General features: G+C 38.8%; 1 protein-coding gene across 2 annotated transcripts in view; it reads right to left on the bottom strand.

The window, feature by feature from the left end:
• Positions 1-21,257, bottom strand: part of PPARGC1A (PPARG coactivator 1 alpha) — a 258,399-nt gene that overhangs the window by 9,841 nt on the left and 227,301 nt on the right. For both annotated transcript variants that reach the window (XM_084286304.1, XM_084286303.1), the window contains exons 4-10: positions 20,217-20,339; positions 19,100-19,304; positions 15,065-15,110; positions 14,883-14,956; positions 6,191-7,103; positions 5,528-5,632; positions 5,273-5,393 (exon numbers count right to left, since the gene is read on the bottom strand). In XM_084286304.1, the coding sequence (XP_084142430.1) occupies positions 5,273-5,393; positions 5,528-5,632; positions 6,191-7,103; positions 14,883-14,956; positions 15,065-15,110; positions 19,100-19,304; positions 20,217-20,339 (1,587 nt within the window). The remainder of the gene's footprint in view (positions 1-5,272; positions 5,394-5,527; positions 5,633-6,190; positions 7,104-14,882; positions 14,957-15,064; positions 15,111-19,099; positions 19,305-20,216; positions 20,340-21,257) is intronic.

Genomic DNA, 21,257 nt, shown 5'->3' with positions numbered 1-21,257 from the left:
AGGATATAGTAGTTTTAAGGATACAAACCCCCCAAAACATTCTCTGATGCTAAGGATTTTTTTGTCTTGCAAAAGGTTCCTCCAAAATTCTATTTTATTTTCCCTTCCTCATGCTTCATCTTTACTTTCACAAAAGCCCAGACTAATAGACGTTATTAGTATTCACGTGTTATTTATACCAGGCTTCTTCACCCAACATTTGTTTCCTTTGCATGCCTCTCCTCGCCGCACCCTGGGGTGCTGCTAAGCCGGCTCTGTGGAAAGTGCAGGCAACCACTCCAGAGGTGACACCACACTGTGCTGCTGTCCTCATTCTCCCTGCCACCTTTTGTCTGCACATTTCTGGTGCATACCTAGTTTCCCAAGAGCCAGATAATGCTCTGTGTGAAGCTGAGAGAAAAAAATCAGGGGTTATTTTGAAGCTGAGGTCTGCCACAGGCTTGTCAAAGGCTCTGCTGCTTCCTCCAGCATGAGTGCCTGGCTGGGTGTAAGCCCCCTGCCCGTGTTGCCTTCCATGCCCGGTGCCTCGTCTCCTCGTTCAGTACAAAGCAATGAAGATGTTCATCCTTATAGCTGGAGGTCAAAAACATTTTCAAAGTGCAATGGGAGTGGGCAGAGTTTAAAAAAGAAATGCTATGAATGGAAGAGCCAGTAAAACTTTAGATTTTGACATGCTAAGAAGAAAAAATTGCTTTAGATTCTGTATTAAAGAAGAATTGAGGACTATGTATGACCTGTGTACGAGTACGAATGGCAAAAGGAGGAAAAAAATTGGAAAAGGAAGAAAGAACAGTGCATGATATTCTCAAATATTGCTGTGTGGCTTAGGATTGAAAAAGTTCTGCCACTCTCCATGGTGACTGATCAAAAAATAGTGATAAATCAGTAAAACTCAAGATTTAGATAATTCATTTGATACATTTTCAGCAACTCATACAGCAAAGGTAGAATGCCTCTGATCAGAGCCATCAAGATGAGCAACGACAAAAAGATCCAAACTAAATTACCAATGTGCATTGGCTCCTTCATTAGTGGGAACTGACTCCATTAGAGGCTGAGTCTGGTTTTAGACTTCAGAGAACCCAAGCACTCATTTAGGAAACCACCTTTCTCCTGCTTTCCTGTTGTAGAGCAATTTATTTTCTTTGAAACCATGTGTTTCTTTCCACTGCAGTGGCCTCACAGAGCATTTATCTTCTTGCATCTGTAGGCTCTCTGGGACAGGGACTCTTGATACTTGCCTCATGTAGGCTGTCAGCACTTAGAAATGAAAAACACTAGTGCTAATAGGAATTTCCTACGCAGGTATAAAAGCGGATTTTGTTATACCTCCTGGCAGCAGCCAGTCCCCGCAGTAAATGAAGCTATAGGGAGGATGGGACACTAAGTCAGTAGCACAGCCATAGAGGCAGAGCAGCGCAGGTTCAACACCTCAGGCTATGCGTCCATCTAACCTTCCAGCCCTGATGCACCACTTCAGTGGGGAACCAAAAACTCCTTTAACCAAAGTGCTTCAGTGCCCGAGGAGCACTCTGGGTGTGCTCCACCAGCCTTGCAGCTCTGCCATGCTTTCAGGCTCACTGAGCTCTGCTCCCAGTGCTCACAGACCCTACACCACTGAGCTGTTGCAGTGCTTTGGTGAGTTACAGCACTCACTGTAACCTCTCTCGAAATTGCTACTAACCCACTAACTCCACTCAAGCATTGTTGCCTGCTTGTCAGACTCCAGAATTGAAATGTGCTAACTGTATTTCTGAAGCCATGCCTTGGAAAATATTTGCTGCATGGTCTAATGAGCTGCTGCAGCAAAAGCCTGCATACCTCGGAAATTTCCTGGGGTGTATAGGAAGAAAAAAAGCAGTCCTCAGTCTTCTTGGCAAATCACTGTGATCTGCCTTGGCTACGGGTTGGATCCCAATTTCTACAAAGCCCTGAGTAGCCTGTCCTGTCCCACAGTTGTTTCTGGAGTTTCGTGATGAATAAATGTGTCTCTGCTATGACCTGGTTAGTGAGTCTTGGTGGCAAACCGGCCTTCTCTTCAGTGAGTACCCGTTCCAAAATGAAATGGGGACCCAGTGAAACAAGTGATGCCAACATCAAACTAAATTATGCTAAAATCTGTTTCATTAGCATCACGACCAAAAATATAAATAAATGAATGACAAAAATATTCTGACTTTCTATCTCAGAAATGACTTGCGACATATTGAAGAAATGACATATTTTTCAGGTGCAACTGCCCAAAGTTAAGACCCTAGTCCACAGAAAAGACACTGAATCTCCAATCACGGGGGAAGGGAAGATAGAGAAGAAAAGAAAGAAAAGTACCACAGAACCTCTTGAAGTCATATAGCTGCTAGTCCAGATATGACTTCAGGAATCCATATAGGGAAATGCTAGCCCAGGCTTTCAGCTGATCTGAAGCGACTGCAGCAAATGTGTTGTGTGCACGACTGAACGGGCAGCCATTTAAACACGCCTTTGCCTGGTAGCATGAACACACGCTTCTAAAACAAGCCTCTCCAGCAGTCTGCCAACATGCCTTCGCATCTGCCAAAATACAAGCTGCTTGCACAATCAGAGGGCACTGCTACACATATGGTTTTGACAGATTAAAATATGTGATTTTTTTTTTCTCATTTCTTTTTCCTCAGTTTCACACTCTTGTTGTCACATTGAGACTAATTCTAGATATTGAACCAATAAGACCTGATGGCTTCTAGTTCAGTCATGATTTCTGTTCCCTTCGCTTTGTGCATCTTTTCTACAACTAACTCCTGAGATCTTAGCATGGTGCTTCTCATGAAGAAAAGCCACCTTCCCTTTGTAACAACACCTGAGGCATTAGTACTGACCAAACCTTGGGGTGCTCTGTTAACACTGTTTGGAGGTATGTGGTCTTGTTCTTGCAGCATAAGGATGAACTAGAAAGAAAGGAAAAAAATCTCCAATGCAGAATTTATGGAAATCTGAACTTATCAAACTGTAGAAAGAGTTCAAGGAAAGAGAGAAGGGTTTCTTGCAGCTGAACAGTAAATGAGATGAACACCTCAAGAAAGAAAAGAGTGGCACAGACGAGACCCATAACCAAAAGCAGTAAGAAAGGGGACAGAGAATGCTGGACAAAAATAGCACCTTTGTTAAATTAGTACACATTTTATCACTGATTTCATAGGATCTAGTCTTCCTTTTCTCTGATGTCTCCTAATCAACACTGATTTGCACACGGAATAAACTGGCATGATTCAATACAGATTTTTAAAGTAAAAGTGCTGATAGACTTTGGAGAAAGGAGTTAGTACAACTTCATCTACATCTCATGCAGCTCTTACACAGGTGACTGGATTTCAAGTTTTTTTCTGTTCTATTTATTGATATTTTATAAATATATGATTTGCCACCCCACTAGACCATTTCAGTTCTAATTTATTTATGTTTATTAATACACAATTTCATTAATGAAGTTAATTAACATGACAATGCTCACTTTAGAAGAGAAAATAAATTCATCCTTGGTTTAGAAGAGCCTAAAATTCTTAACATAGAGGAAGTTATGGTGCAGCCTAACTATAGCTTTTAAAGTTTCTTTTCTTTCCTACCTTTTTCTTGATTAGCTAATAGCCAAAAATTTGCTGTTTTAAACTAAATCAAATTTTCTACTTTTCAGCAGGATTCAGGTTTATTTATGCCAGTAAGGTATAGTAATTGAAAAGTAGTAAGATACATGCATGACAGAGGTCTACTTGAATATCTAATTTGTCTTAGATTTAAGAGAGAACAGCCAGTGTAAGTTACTATTGCTGGGAGTTAGTGTTCATCTCTAAGCAGATGGAAACTAGATATTTTAAAACTAACAGCAACAATTGACTTAAATATAGCCCTTTCTGAAGCCATGCAAAATCCTTCCATTGCCTTCCCTGAGTTTTAGATCAGAACATGTTATGGCGCTATATTTCATGCTTTACAAAATACAGGTATCGAACACATTTTGTGGATAGGACACCTGATGCAGAGAAAAGCGAAATCATTTGATCAAGCGCACTAAGAACAATGGTAGCAGAGACAAAACTCACAAACTAAAGGTGCCTATTCCCTCCCTGAACTTCTTGTTGCCATAGACTACACAAGTCTCTGTCAACCTCTGTGCACTCCCAGGTCTGTTGGTGTATTTGGAGAAATGCTGCAGAGTGTGTGACATATCACCTTTTTACTACAAAGTCCACTAAAGGCACTGGGAAGAGACTATTCATTTTGGTGAGCTTTGGACAGAATACTAAGAAGAAATGTGGGAACAAAGATGAAGTATCCCAGTCTGCACCAGTTCATGGAGGAGTAAGAGGATGGCCAGAGCAGCAGTAAAGGGAGCCCACCAGAAGGGCTTAACAAGGGGAATTCAGACTTACAGCAGCTCCCAATTTATCAAACCCATCATGCAGTTGCCAATAGGGAACTAAAAAGGGGCAAAAGCCACCTGTCCATTTAGTAGGCATTCTTCTGTCATACTGCTACAACAGCCATGGGAGTTGCTGATGCTCCCATGGGTATTTCCTTTGCCTCAGGTATTTTCAGTCATTTTGCATAGAACATTGATGAACAAAATAATTAAATAACATATATTCATTATGAAAGGGCCAGTATTAAGTGACATTTTAAAATGGTGTCACGTATTCAGACTATTTATTTTGGTAAAAATAATTTAGAAATAACTGTGTCATAGGCAGAAAAGAAAAATTAAATCGTGCCTTTGGACCTCCGTTTCAAATTCTTTTATACCCTCTGTATAGACAATTACAGCTACTACAAATGTTGAGTGATCAGTACGTAAGCTGAATGACTCTTTATATTGCTTCCACAAAGAACACAAAGAAACAGAAACTAGACATTGACTACTGACACTCTGGTAAGTGACATATAGTATAAGCTGTAGGTTCACTGATAGATCAGTATAAGGAATAGGCTGGGTCATATTTAATTCTTTGTTGTCTGGGATGAAATCTTTTTCTAGAAAATCATTTTTTTTTCCTGATGAGTAACTTGGAGAGTTGCAATTTACAAAACCTGAAAAAATTAGTAGTGTATAAGCAAAACACAAACATTATGAAAATACATATTTGCCTAAAGTTCAAAATGCTAAGAAATACACATATGCACATTTTTGTATTTTGTTTCATTATAAAGAAGAAAGAGAATAAAGTCTCAGTTCTAGCTTTAGAAATCTACAAAAAGAAACAGAAACCTATTTCAAAATGAAAGTTATCTTCACAATGCTTACAATTGCTTTTTGCCTCTGTCTCTCTCTTTGTTTGGCCCTTTCAGATTCCCGTTTTTCATAGTCTTTGCGGTATTCTTCCCTCTTCAGCCTTTCATGCTGATATTCCTCATAGCTGTCATATCTAGGAAACATAACTTAGTCATTAAATCAAGCACCTGCATTTGTTAATGTAAATTTAGTAATACAATTTCTGGAATGCTTCATTATTTCTTGACAACTCCGAAAAGCAAACCAAATGTGCACTAAATGCACTACCTGGGTCTGCGACTGTACGGTGATCTGGATCGCGATCTTGCACGTAAGGGAGAACTTCTGTATGCTCGGTGTCTGCAGTGGCTGGACTCATAACAGTGACAAGATCTGCAGGAAGAAAAAACATTTACCTCTGTCATTCACTTTGAATCTATTTACACCATCTTCTCCTCAGCTACCTCTTACCTGAACTTACAATTTCTTCTATGCTACCAGTGAAAATTTCCAGTGGCAGTTTGTGATCTCCTAGTCAACTAAGGGGCCTCAAGTGATTTTGCCCCTTTCTGTAATGTTCCTTATTGAGGCTAACACAGAGCAGAGTCAGCCACTGTCAACTTCATCTGATAGGGACTGCAGTTAGATTGCCACCGGGCAGCTTGCAGATAATGGGAAAGGTTAGTTGTGTACATCTCTCACCAATTGCTCTGCCTCTGACCTGACTGGCTCCACTCAGAAAGGGTAAATTTAGCAAATTCAAAGGATAATGGCAACAAGTGTTTCTGTAGCAATCCTGTAACCTTCAGAGTTAATCAGTTCAGGGGCAATAAAAAGAGTTGCACTGGATTATTTCTTTCTTTTTTAATTTCTTTCCTTCAAGTCACTCTGTTTTTGCTGTTTTCCTTCTTACTACCTACAATGATGATATATGAATTTGCTGCACTGTACCTTGAAGAGGATCTACTACAGGGCGACCTTGATCTCGATCGGGAATATGGAGAACGGGAACAAGACCTGCGTTGAGGAAAGGACCTTGATCTAGAGCGTGTCCTTTGGGATCTTTGAGAAAATAAGGATTTGGGTGGAGACACTGAATCTCTGCACGGAGAGTTGAAAGAAGAGCAAGAAGGCGATACATCAAATAATGAATAGGCTTGTGTCCCATCCCAAGGGTAGCATAGTTTATCACTTTCATCTTCACTGTCATCAAAGAGACCATCCATTGCTAGTCCTGAATTTATAAACATAGGTAGTTTGGAAAATTGTTCATTACTGTAATCACTGTCCCTTAGTTCACTGGTCTTATCTGCTTCTTCATCAAAAACAGCTTGGCTGGGGTGACCAAAATGCTTATTCAGTTCAGCCCGAATTTCCTGGTCTTGGAGCTGTTTTCTGTTATTACTGAGGGATCCCTGCTGACTTGTCTGTAAAGTCTCTTTCTTGAAATACTGGTCTTGTTCTAAAGAAGAACAAATCTGACACTGCCACCCAGGTGAAGAATCCTTAAATTCTAGTTGTCTGGAGTCCTGAAGTTCCTGGGATATTTTAATGTGTATTTCCGATTTTGAATTCACAGATTGACAGTAGTCATGGTCACCAAACAGCCGCAAACTGGGCCGTTTTGTCTTTCTCTCCTCATGTCCACTGGACGGTACTGTAGTCTTGCTAAGCTGTGCATACAGCTCAGACTGTTCTGGACCCTTCTTGATCGGGTTGTTTCCTTGAGAACCGGAAGACTCACTATAGCGGGGCTTTTTTGAAGGTGGTACAACAGTCTTGCATGATGACTTCGGCTTAGGTGAAGTCCTAAAAGGATTATCCTGGTTGGCTTTATGAGGAGGGGTTGTAGGTGGAGTTAGGCCTAAGGGAAAAAAAGAAAAAAAGAAGGAATAGAATATTTCTAAGCACACAAAGTTCATTAACAAGGCATACACATTACAATACGTTAAAAAGCAAGACCTGTTCTACGTCAACTTAATATAATACAACCATTACTGGGAGCGAGAGTATATAGAGTTTGAGACACCAAAGTTCTGTGACAACAATAGCAACAATACTAATGCATTGCCATTAATCTTCAACATTATTTCTGCCCCTCCCCTTCCTCCATGATACCCGCCTCTTTCTCTGTAGATTCTGTCAGAAAAGATCAAGAGATAAAAATCAAAAGACTTTTTTGATAAAAATCAAAAAGATTTTGACATAAAAATGAAAAGTCAAAAGACTGGCACTGTCAAAAACCTACAGAAATTAGCAGATAAAAACCTGAATAAAGGAAGTCCAAAAAAAATAAATGAGCGCTACCAAAGCAACCTCTGTGGTACACAGAACTTGAATGCAAGGAAGTACGGCAAGTCTACAACTTGACTGCAATGACTCTTTGTCTCCACAGTTCATTAACTTAGTAAACCATTGCTAATGTATGTATAATACATTCTTGTAAGCATAACTAATACATTTTGCATGAAATGTGGTTCTGCAACTGAAACCGAAGTGAACAATAGGGCTACTACAACTGTAATGAACCATTGCACTTACAACTAAATATTAGTGAAAGTCACGAAGTAGGGAGTAGAAGTGAAACAGATTTAAGTATTTCAAGACTAACAACGTTGCTAACTACCATGATTTTTCACATAACTACAGTACATTACTTCACTATGGTGAAATGAAATTCCAGGAAGGTCAACAGCCCACTCTAGTAAAACCTGGGAACCAAAGCAACATCTTCCAATTATTTTTCTGAGGGTAGAATATGTCTCAACATTTCCTGTAGAAATCATAAAAATTCTTTTGACTTTGTAACAGATAACACAGGACAGCTGTGTGAAGTAACAGCTAACTCCAGCCACCGTTCAGGAAATTATTACTCTTCAGAAAGGTACCTTTTGTGCTACATTTTAAAAACTTGCTTCTGTCTGATTGACAGAATTGCAATTCTTTCATTTTATCTGTCCTAATGTAATTTAGAATTATATATGCTTAAAATTAAATGAATACATATGTATTTTCCTGAGTTAGGAACTGAGATTAGGGAGTTGTCCTAGATTATCCAGTTCATCCTTAAACACTCCAGGGGACGGTGCTGTCCAAGACTTCTTTTTCTAAGCCAGGCAATGCGCTTTCCATTACTTTCTGAGCAAGAATGAAAAGAGAGTGCAGACACTTCCAGGAAATGTGTATTTCAAACATGGCTACAGAGTTTTGTTTTGTATTTTTAACCATACAATGGAGCTCAGCAGATCAATGCAAATGGAACATGTTTTATAGTGTTTTGCTGTAAAGAAGAAAAGCGTCCATCAATGCATAGTGCTCCCTACGGATCATAAATGGAGACTGGGAGTCCCATTGCATTAGCTGCAATGAATTTGTTCCAGAAAAAAAAGAAGATAGGAGTACTAAGACATGAATACTTGATGTGAGAAAGAAGACTGATTTTGTCTGAACACTTGGAAAAATGGTTTATGAGCCACCCATGGCTATGTGAAGACTAATGCCATCAAAGTCAGAGAAACTGAAACAAAGATGCTGTAACTCTAGTTACTCCAAATGCTCGTTTGAAACTGAAACAGTTTTATGCAAAGTCATCAACTATTTCCTCTAATTTGATTCCTCAGTTTTCATTTCCTTCCCAAAAATTCACTTGAGTCAGGAGTATAGATTTCACACCTTATCTACCTTATTAACAAATATTTTTTACTACCAAATTAATTTTTGGCAAAATGAGAACAGTCCTCTTCAAAATTCTTCAAAAATCATTCCTGGATTAAATATGCAGGGTCATATTCAACAAAGATTTGAGTAAGCAAGGATTGTTTTCTAAATAAAAAACTTAGAACTGGCACTTTTAGTTATGCAATTATACAGCCCATGAGAAATCCTGGGGTTACTGACTGAATTTTCAGATGCAGTTTTAAAGAAAGAATGAAATAGGAGAATATTAATTCCAGCCCCTCTTCGTTGCTTTCTTATAAAATTCTACCACTGCACAGTGAACACCTGCACACTTAAAAATTTTGGTACAAGAAACCCCAGAGATAATCCAATATCCAAAATAAAATATTGTTTCCATTCCCACTTCTTTCAAGCTAGCCCTGGCAGAAAGCAAGCTATACACAGAGCACAACGATCTCCAGAAGCCCAATGAGAGTCCAACAGTCTTTAAAGGGGGGAAAAAACAACAAAACCTTCCAAAAGTACAGAGTGAGCCAAATTTACTGGCACTTCTTTTGCTGGCAAAACTGTGCTGGGGACATCCTAAGAAAGGACTTCCTCGTGGCATTTTGGCTCTTTTCCTGGTTTTCAGCAGAAGCAGGAAGTGCTCAAGCAAGTATGAACAGCTAGAAGCTGGAAAATGTTCATTTAACTTTTGAACGAACTTCCACAGGGGGACAGAGGGGGAAGTGAAGTTTTGAATTAGCCCTTGTTTAAGTCAGTGCTACAGAGACTACCTTCAGCGTGTCCCGTGATCAGTGTCCAAAACGTGAACTTTGAGCAAATGACATGGTGGCACAATTTGCTCATCAGTGTCACTTTTGCTCATCTGTACACTAATCACTGGTAATCTTCACTTCAGGCCGTGATCCTAAATCAAGTGCTACAATATCCTATAACCTTTGGATTATTTCATACATGCCGATTTCTCCACGAAAGTGTGCATTTTAGTATTGACAGTACAAGGTATATTCTGTGCTCTCTCTTGAACTTAGCAGGTTTTGACAGATTTATGGAAGGACAGATGGCCATTACAGGCTGAAGGCTGACAAGAGGCAGTTCAGAGCATTGTTAACACACTTGCACAAACTCTCAGCAGTGCAGCACTGTGCAGAATGTAATTCAGACTATAGCTTTTTTATTGCTGCCTATTTTCTTTTGTCAAAAGAGCCTGCTGTGCACAGCAACAAATGGCTGCCATTACCCAGAATGTAATGGGTGTCAGACAAATCACGTAACACAAACAATCAAGAGTATGTAGGTCATATTTCAACAGAGCACAACCTTAGCAATATTTATGATTACTGCATTGAAATGTGCTCTATAATAAACAAGTACCTCTACATCACTCACACTTATGTACTTCTGCACAGCAAATCTGTTAGAAGTGGTACATACTCTACAATCATCCCCCTTAAACAGTCTTTTTTCTTTTTAAAGTAAAAGGCAAGTATTTTTTCATGACATGCTATAAAACCATTTTCTTTGTAGGGACTTTTCTTTAATTGAATGGCTTCGGTAAATGGTACGTTTGCACTTTGCCTTGCTCTGTCTATATACCATGAACCCGCTCAGTGATTTTGCTCTTGAAAATCGCGTCTATCAATTTGCGAACACTGCTGCCAAACCAGCACCGTCCTCTCCGTGTCTGTGCAACAAAAGGTGTTTGCACGTGAGCCAACTCCGCCACCTTGGCCGAGCGACTTCTTTCAAGAAAGTCTCGGGGGGAGTGCAAATACTTGTGATGCATACCAAAACCGCGCTGAAAGAAAAACACCTAACTCATTTAGTTCAGCTAGGCTGATAATCAGAAATTAGGGGAGAGCATTTGCATAAAATGTGACATCTTGACTTTTTAGGACTCATTTGCAATGCTGTTTTAGACAGACACCAACCTTTCCACAACTCTACTGTAACTGTTAGCATTTAAACATTTGATGATGCTTGTTGTGCTTTGGTGGGAGGAATGCGAATTAGTGTCTTCTGGGGAACGCAGCCATTCAACCTTTCTGCACGTGCACTGGGCTTTTGAGAGGCATTGAAAATAATTTCTTTTATACCTTCAAAGTTTGAAAATGGATTGTCAAGGGAAACACTCTTTAAGGCCACTTAAAACATTGAACACAAGGTAACAGCTCAATAGAGTAAAAAAAAATCAGAGGAGCTTTTGTGTGGCACAAGATTGCAGAAGCTAGGAAAATATAATAAAATTAAATAGCCATCATATAATAAAAAACTACATGCTTGTTGAGTATTCAGTTTAATCTTGTTGTCAGTGCTGCAGAGAATAAATACAGACCCTTGAAAATATCTAATAATTTACTAGATTTTATTTCCCCAGACAACTCTCTGCATCTCTCATTTCATCAGAAATCATTCTGAGGTCAAACAAGTTCTTATATGATAGATCTTAAGTATTTGTTCTGACAACTAAGAGGTAACAGATCTAGAGGTGGGCAAATAACAGGGTTTAAGTATCCATAAAGACGCTCATGAATTCCAAATCACTATTCAAGCTGATTGTGTTCGTATAGGCTTTTCCACCATCTTTTTGGAGAGAAAAAAATTTGCACCCAAGACAGACCAGAGTTTTATGTTCAGGTAAATTACAAGGATCTGTGTGCAAATGAGAGACTTCTCACTAAGTCACCTGTTGCTTAGCGAGAGGGTGGAAATAGGCTTCCAGTTATCGATTGCTGCTTGTATGGCATTAAAGCCTTAAGCATGTAAACTCACCTCATGCATTTATATGATGGCTTTGAGCTTTCAGGAGTGAAAGTTTAAAAAGGCATTGAAAGAACTGAGAGGGATGAACTTCAAACGCTTAGAAGGCATGCCATCTAACTTCTGACATTTAGAAGTTCAGTGGACAAAAATGTCCCATGTTCTGGGAAGACATTGCAGAGGTTCCAGTGTCTTAGCAAAGTGTTTGCAATGCAGCTAGCGGTGGAAAAAAAAAGGCAGAAGAACCTCTCCTGAGCCTCTGACTCACAGTAAGGCTCACTGTACGCAGAAATTTTACCCACTACATTATCATAATCTCCATGTCATGATGTTCTGATCCATTTTCCACAGAATAGCACCAGAAACCAGCTGAAGGGGTTGTGATTTTAGATAGCAATGGACTTATTCCTCTATCATAGACCATTTAAAGTGCATTCAGAGAATTCTTACATTCTTACACATGGTTTCCTTTGAAAGCACTAGGAAATATTTGTTCTCTGTAATTTGACAAATGCATGTTTTGACAGTTTTAGGGAGGAAAAAGTCACATTCACGAGTACTAACAAATCCATTCTAAAGCAAGATATAGCTCTGGCAAGAGAACAGCTTCAGTTTGACTTTCGATATGTGAATCCAAAATGTATGTGTGACGAAGATTGATGGCTCGTGCAGGAAATGTTTTTATTTATTTATTTTTCTACTCTATAGTTAATTCATCAGTGAGGGAACCAATGTTGTTTTCAGCAGAGAGATCAAGGGAGTTGCTATTTATATTAAAATACTTCGTGCTTCGATAGTGCGAGCAGCACTACTAATGGTCTTTTCAATTCGGCAGTGAGATCAAGGCAACTCCAATTTAAATTATAATAAATAGTGCTTGTACAGTGCAAGCTGCCCTGTATAAGGACAATGAGCAATGTGGTTATCTGGATATAATTTGGAGTTGCCAGGGTCTCACTAAAGAACTCCAAGGTATTATTAATCACTACTGCTACTGTTTTTTTGTTGTTGTTTGTTTGTTTTTTTTGGTTGTTGTTGTTTTTACTGAAGTGGGTCCCAACTGTGCCATGATTTACTCACATACACTGTAAGCTCTTCAGTATTAGAGCTTGTTTCTGTTATGTACCTGTCTGCTTCCAGCACAAGTAGACTCATGACACAAGACACTACTGCAATACAAATAAATGACTTAGAGAGTAAGACATGCATAACCACTCATCTTTTTATACATTTATATACATAGATGAATATAAAAATAAAATCTATGTATATGCAAAGGCAGAGATTAATACAGCTGTCAGGTGATGAAATGCAATCTCCTGAAGAACAGAGTCAGTGCAACACCAAGTCCAACAGCCACTATGCTCTACACTGCTTGTGTAGAGCCTGCCCACATGTGCTCCACCAGCTCTTGTTCTCCTTGACTATCATCAGTTAATTTTCTAGCTAGATTGTGTCTATTTCCAGAAGGAATATTTTCATAGTACAATGTTCCTGTTCACATACTTATCCAGTTGTGCTATTTCACAGCTTCTGATGCATTTTTTAATGTGCTAGCTCTCCTGGTTATATTATCTAAAACAGCCACAAAGTTGTTTCATTACCTCCTCTGTGCGCAGCAGACAGAGTGGAATGAGTAACGCCAGGACCATTCTTGTTGCCTTTATTAAACCAGTACGAGAGGACTGTCAAGGGGTCAGACTGGCTCTCAATTTCTGTCCAGTCAGGTGTGCAGGCTGCTGCCTTTCTCGCTGGAAGAAAGCACTGCCCCCTTCAGTGACTTGTGCTGCTGTATGAACCCTCTGCTGTCGTTACCTCATCTGCCCCTTCCACTTGGTAGCACTAAGCACTGACTCACCACCGTGCTTAGAAACAGGCATCCTTGTGCAGATTTGCTCTCCAGTAATGATAAAGGAGGCTTCTCTTCTTCAGGCCTGTTGGCATTGAATAGGATTATCCTGCTGCATACAGTGAATTTTGCCATTTTTGTATCAGTTTTGCAAAAGGAAGGTGCATTGAGAGGATGCTTTGGTTTTTCATGGGAGCAATGAGTAAGACTGCAGATTTACAGGACATGTCAGAGGAAAATGTGAATATTTTAATGCTGAACTAATGAGGAAGTTTCTGAAAAAGGTGACACAATGGTTGTAGGGGGGTGAAAGCAACAGCCCAAAGTACATACACAAACCTAGAGCTTGGGCCTGCTCTTGTGTTAGCTGCCACTAACTGAGGGGTCCTCAAGCTGATGTTCAGTACCTGAAGATCTATCTTGCAATGCCCCCCAAAATGTCAGAGATCACATAATTTGCAATCCACTGTTACCCCTAGGCATGCTCCTGTGAGAAATGCATGCCTTTTCAGTACTACAAAACTAAGAAAGAAAACAATCTTGGCAGTAGCTCTGGTGGAGCTCAACATGTGCTCTTGTGCTCAGTTATGGACACTTCAGAAAAACAGAGGCAAAACAGGTCAGAGGAGAGCAATAAAACATATCTGATGTCTGAGGGAATTGACTTCTGTGGTACGAGCAGATGAATTAAGTGAGTGTAACAGGTGAGGCATCAACTGAAGCTGCACATGATAAAAAGTCTACACATCTTCGAAAGGCACAAACACGAAGGATATGAAAGGAAGAGGACAGAAGAGAGGTGGTGTAAGGTGTGCTAATGGGAGATATAAAGAGAAAGTAAGAACATAAAATGAGTATCTTTTTTTTTTAAATTACCTTTAAGCTATGGAATAGTTTTTCGGTGGTGAAGGAGAAAGCTGTTATTTGTGACATATTAATCTAGAATTGACAAAGCACTGAAACATGCAGTCACGTACAGCCCTAGACCGGCCTGGAGACAGACTGGATGACATAACTTTTCCATCTGTAACATCTATTACACTCTGCTGTGGGGTTTGTCTTTGAAAGATGGTGCTCGGCAGTACAAAAATCTATGGGGAAATGGGGAAGTACAACAGATAAATGGTTTCATTCATATTTTTCCAGAAATTATGCTCTCTTGTGTGGGTTTAGAGCCATATTTTCAAATACATTCCTTCTCAGGTAACTGGATAAAAAGCCAATGCTAAACTGCATTGAAATTAATCTGCTGGAGACCTCTGTAAGATCTCAGTATACGTGTTGTATATTAAAAAGAGCGAACACACACACAAACCATGCTTAAAGGAAAAGCTAACCCTCCCCATTTCTCACCTGCAGTTCCAGAGAGTTCCACACTTAAGGTTTGTTCAATAGTCTTGTTCTCAAATGGGGAACCCTTGGGATCACTGGAAGACAGGGCACATTTATAAAAACAAGCTGAAATGGAGTTGCTGTAGCCAAAATGTATTAACATCCCCTCCCTTTTATAAATGTTTGCACTTTTTAGTACTTACTTTGGTGACTCAGGCGTCAACGGAAGTGATAAACTTGTTGGTTTGGCTAAAGGGAAAGAATAAAATGATTATGGAATATTTAAGCATTCTATAACATATACTAAAAAAGATATTTTTTATTTTGGTGCTGAAATCCCTTATTAGTCAGTTTGGGCTGAGCTCTGACAGTTCAATAGCCATTTCTGTGTATCTCAGATAAGTAAGGAGACTCATCCTGATTCCTTATCACCAGTACCAAAAGGGCACCTAATTTCAACAATGATTTACATCAATTACTGTACACAGCCCAAATACAAGAACCTTTCAGAAGGAGAGTGGTTCATGTAAAAAATAATGAATAAGGATGCACTATGAAAATGTTATTTTCTCTTAAATTTAATTTAGACTACAGTCCACTTTTTATTTGGAAACAAGAGCAGCAGAATAACTACAAAGTAACAGAATGTTATGAATATTCAGTTAATTTTACTTCTACAATGTACAATTTTATATATAGCACTGAGAATAGGTTGTTTCTATGAGGCCAGAGTCCAACTTGCAATAGTCCAAATTACCCTGCAAACTATGACAAGCCATGGATACATTTTTAACCACAGATGGTTAAAAATGGGGCTGACGCTCTCAGCACTACAATCCCTACATACGCAAAAGCAAAGCTCTGGCCATAAAAATACAAGTCTTTGTAGCTTTTATTCATGCAAGCTTGTATTTCCTCAAAGCAGGCCAAGAACCAGGGTATTTTAATACAACTAAAATTCTTTTAATTGCCAGAAAAATGTTTAAAAATTGAAAATAATATTACTTGCAAATTTTACTTTTTAGAAGTTAGATTGATGCTTAAACACAGAGAGCATTGTACCAAGAAAAACAGCAGGGGATCTCTTCTGCAAATTAATTACTTAAGACAAAATGTTCCCCTTGAACACTCCTGCACTGCAGATCTTTTGTCCAGAGTGTCACTACTGCGTATTTCGTATTCATTCCAGGCTTGGAGCTCCCATCAACATTAAAGGATTTTATATGCAAATTGATTACTTTTATAAGCTCTAGAGCATTCCTGGAGTAATATTACATTTTTTAAAAATTAACTCAATTCTCAAGAGCTGCATATTGTTTCTCCTCCTCCCCATATGAAAGTTAGAAATGGAAACTCAGGTGTTCACCTTAGGTTCACCTTCCTCAGAAGTCACTGCCAAAGTGAGGAAATGCACCAAAATGGGTTATTTGTCTGATCCAGCACTGCCACTGACTCATGCATAAAAAAGGATTCTATAAGACTGAACGTAAGGTGACATATCTTAGTGTGCATTTTATATATACCTATGATACTAATGTTTGTGACTGTTGCCAGTGGCTACCTAGAGGTAAAACTGGCTTAAGAAGCATAGATCTTGCTGTAAGGCTCAGGAAGAAAGTTTGTACAAATGTTCCCACTGTGTTTTAGAGGATAAAATCTACATATACTTACCCAGATTAGGCTTTCTAAGAAATGAATGTTTAAGAGCTATTTAAGCCTTTAAAAAGTATCTCTGGCTCTCATATAGAGAGGCAAATCAGAATACATATACATATAAAATCTGAAGCGCTGAGGCATAGTATCAAGGCATTATCTCACACTCCAACGTATAAGGCAGAGATCACCGAGCCTTCCCACTGAGAAATTCATATACCAAAACACCCTTAATTTTTTATTGCTAAGTAAGGGCTTGACCAAACCCTGCTCCTGCAAAGGATTCATCCGCATTTACAGCCACTGATAAATATTTAGCCAAGACAATATTGTTTTCCATGGTGCCTGTTTATTAGTTTCAAGTTCTATTGTGGTATTTTATTTGTATTAAAAAGTGTTTATATGAAGTTGCTTGTCCCTGTAAATTGAAAACATTCAGGTTCCAAAGAACTAAATTTCCTCATGGGCAAATTTCAATGCAAAACTACAAATGATCTTTAGCATGAATGGGTTTGTGGACATTCCTGTGGGTTTGCAATATGTTTGCAACAGTAACCCTAAAGGAAAATATTGTTTGACTTTTGTGAGCTTTCACCAACTTTGAAAAAAAATATCAGACCCTGATTATTTTTTTAAATGGAGCCAATTTTTTTGTACTTTTGATTAAATGTATGAAAAAATGATTGCATGTCTGTGAATACCAGTTAGATTTGCAAGGTCAATTCTGCATGAATTGACTGTCCAAGCTGAAAGCATTATATTCTCGTATTTGTATTATATGCAGATCCATTGATATTGAAGTCATATATTGGTGTATGAGACAAATCTGATGAAAAAACATTTCAGAAGCCTGTAAATTAAACTGCAGGAATTAAAGAGAGTTATTTCTCTCTGCCTGTAATTTCATCTGCAATACCACTAAAGTCAGAGTCATCTGTTAAACACTGGCAAGTTGGCTACATGTCCTGTCAGAACTTTCCTAACTTCTCCCTCCACAATGTTGTGGGCTCACCTTGCCTTGTTTCTTTGCATGAAATCTGCACAATTGCCCAAGCTAGGGAAAAATTCAGCTCTGATCTGAACAGGAAGATTTTATAATTGGTATTTATGTACAAGTGCACATACATCCACATATACCATACATGTGTGTATAGGATACCTTATACATGATATGCTTTATTGCACCCAGCAACGTTAATAAAGCCCTGTGTAACCTCTGGCAGGTCTGTGCCTGGTTCCAGTACCATCACAGTATGAGACCCAGGTTTGAGATGTACAGTTCAGTCTGGATTTTCTTCTGAAGCAGTCTGCTGAAACTAGCCAGAAGGAGTGGCAGTTGGCATCCAAGAAGCTCTAAGGGCAGTTGGACTTCTTTCTTACAAGAAATATTGTTCAGAAAATTTGAAACCATAATGGGGAAAAATATACTTTGGATGTCGGAACATACAGCAGCAAGAAGGGTATTTAATTATGGGAAGGGAAGATTATTTTATTAAATTTGCTTATACCTCCTAATGAAGAGTGAAAGAATAGATTTGATGAAGGCTGAAAAAGCAAGGGGAGGGAGTGAGAGGAAAAGAAGAGAAGAAAAAAAAAAACAACAACAAAACATATGCAGTTTACAATTACCACTTTAAAAATCCCTGAACAACACATATTGGGTCATATCCTGATCTCTGTTGCAGCTGGGTAACTTCCACTGATTTCAGGGGAGTCATCCAGGATTTGCACCGATGTGGCTGAGGTAGGTATCTGGCCTTCTAGATGGCCAGTGTATCCACAGATGTATTTTAAAGTAAGAGTAACTTTAAATAAGCTCCCTTTGGGCTCATAAGCTTTTACTGCTTTCCTTTATCTTGGGAAAACAGGCAGGGAAGGAGGGGAGAGAAAGCAGTAGAGGGGTCTTTAAGTTCTTGCATCTCTGCCATAGAAGCTACTTGTAATATATCCCAGTTCTTTATGCATCAGAGGGTACTAAAAGTCAACACAAGTGTTTAGTTTGGGCCATAAAGAATCTAAAAAGAGAGAGGGAAAGATCAGGATGGCAGCTAAACTTCCAACTATTTACAAAATAAAATTACAAACCAGCATTCCAGCTTTAACAGGAATGACACATTTATTGCTTATTCTGTAGCAGTGAGAGTACTATTTATTGTCTCTTAAGGACGATGTGGCAGGTTAACAATGCCTTCAGTTTTACGCTGGCAAAAAGAAAGAAGCTCACTAATGAACTGACCTGCCCAGCTTGTTTAGGGGTATAATGATTTCTTAGTAGTATAGGACTCTGTGAATAAATATCTCCAGCTAGCTCAGTATATTAATACATAGTATTTGCTAAACTTATTTTTTTCTGAGGTTCCTTTTCTGGGGTTGGAGGCAATAGAGGCAGGATTACAATTGTTTAAAAAATAAATGTATCTAACCAATTTTAACTTCATTATGCTGTTTTAAAACTGTCTAAACAGAAGAGATGCTGGATTTACAAAACTAATCCAAAGAACAGAAAGTGTATGGAGGGTATTCACAAGCACTGCATGTCAGCTTCCCTCCAATACCAAAGCTAAGTTCTGAGCTCCAACACCTACCTTGCAGGTGATTTGTCTGAGACTGCAGATGGGGCTTCCTTTTGGAGGTGCATTTCTCTTTGCTGCTGTTCCTGTTCTCTGCTGGTTTGGTCTGAGGAGGGTCATCATTTGTAGTCAGATATTTGAGAAGTTCAGAGCAGGGACGTCTTTGTGGCTTTTGCTGTTGACAAATGCTCTTTGCTTTATTGCTCCATGAATTCTCAGTCTTAAAAACAGGGCATAATAAAAAAAAAAAAAAAAAAAAAAAAAAAAAAAGCAAAAATTAGTGAACTGAACCTTATCAGAATGGATATAGGTTTTCTGAAGAGATGAGATTTTCAATGAAGTGTTCAGTCTAAGTGTACTAGATCTATGAGCTGTGAATAATTGTTTGCAGAACAAGAAAAGAAAATTACATTTAAAATTCCTAAATGACATTTATACAGCTTTTATTTCATTTCTCCCAACATTTCAATGTTCCTACTCAGCAACATGTAACTAACAAGATCCTACAGCGCCTTTACTGTGAACAAAAAAATAAGTTGGTTTAAACCTTAATTTGCTGCTGATTGCTTGAGCCCAGTATTCACAACTCTCTTAAGTACCCCTAAACGCTCCGTTTTCAGTTACAGTGAATGGCAAGACAAACATTGTTTAATACTGCCTGCTAACACAGAATTATGTCAGAGCTGCCATTCTGCCCAATTAATGGCTGATATACATCTTTTGCCAAGAATCCAGTGCAATTTTTCTTAGCTCAGACAGCTGGTAAAATGGCAGTCCCGCATCCTGGAGTCACTCATAAACAACACCAGCCCATCAGCAAATTTTATCGTACCCCCTGCTATTCTGCGTGTCAATAAAGTAGGCAAGAGTAACAGACGGTGGGACTGCAGCTGAACTCTGCCAAAAGAAAAAGCACAAATGAAATATTCAGAGCATAAAGGAGCTCAGGTGATTTTCCGGAACCCAGTCTATAATCTGTGCACGTTTTTGAAACGGTTGCAGGATAGTAGGCAGATTAATACCACACATACAGATCTATTGCTTACTTGGTTGCTGAAAGCATAAAAGACCTTGTTACAGTTTTTCTTTTTTTTTTTTTTTTTCCCTCTTATTACAAAGATTAAGTTTGTACCTTAACAACCACAGGGCTTGTTCTGATCCTGTGATTTGTGTTTGCATGGTTTTGTGTGCTGAGACCACTGCATTCATTGTAATTTAGCTGAGTGTTGGCTGGAGCCAGCAAGAGCTTCTTAAGCTACAAACACATCAGGGAAGGGGAGGAGGAAGGAAAAGAGTAAAGTTATGCATCTTTATGGATTAAAATGACTTATCTACATTTTTGCATAGTTACTTAAAATTAGCTATATCAACTTCAGCAAGCAAAGTACATTAAAACAGAAAGAAGGGCTCAATATTCCCCAGAGCAAACAGATTTCATTTTCTTGTGAGGCTTGGCAGCAAATTTCTGTTCCCTTTCCTGCAGTATACTGCAGGGCAAGCAGAAATGGCAGGGGCCTTGGATTGCTGAATCCAAGGCAAAGCAAAATTCTCGGTAATCTGTTTGACAGAACAGGTCTCTCTGATCTAAACACAGAAGTTAACTTTAACAGAATAATGGATGCTTGTATCTGACTGCTGCTGCGGAAGTCAGGGATAAGGGGCTTTCACTAGAAATAGAATCACGTCTCAAACTATCTTTACAGAGCAAAAAGCATATAAGGTTTCACCCACATCCTCACCCAGGATTCGGTTTTGCCCTGATTAACACTAAGCTGGTGCTTACTGGTCAAATCAACAATAAAAGCACAAAATTAGCCCCACATCACACCAGACTCAATGGGCATTTCTCTACAGATCACCCAAAGTAAAGTCTAAACATACATAGAAAAAAGCCCCAAGAAATGTAACATGAATTAAAAACCATTACACTGACTTATTTGAACAGAATAATGAGCAAAAGTGTCAGTCATTAGCACAAGAAACTCAAAAACAATCTCTTCAATCCACTTTTTAATGGATTCCATTATTAGTCATCCTACAATTGTTGTTTGTTTTTTTTTTTTTTTGTTTTTTGTTTTTTGTTTTTTTTCCCCACTTAAGTTTCAGTTCTTTACTTGATTTTCCTTTTCAGTCTAAATGAAAAGTCCAGACCTTACTGTGACTACATCATACC

The sequence above is a fragment of the Netta rufina genome (assembly GCF_964035555.1).
Source record: "Netta rufina genome assembly, chromosome: 4".
In the NCBI taxonomy this organism is placed as follows: domain Eukaryota; kingdom Metazoa; phylum Chordata; class Aves; order Anseriformes; family Anatidae; genus Netta; species Netta rufina.
Note: the sequence above shows the minus strand (reverse complement) of the source record. Positions and strands in the feature narration are given on the sequence as shown.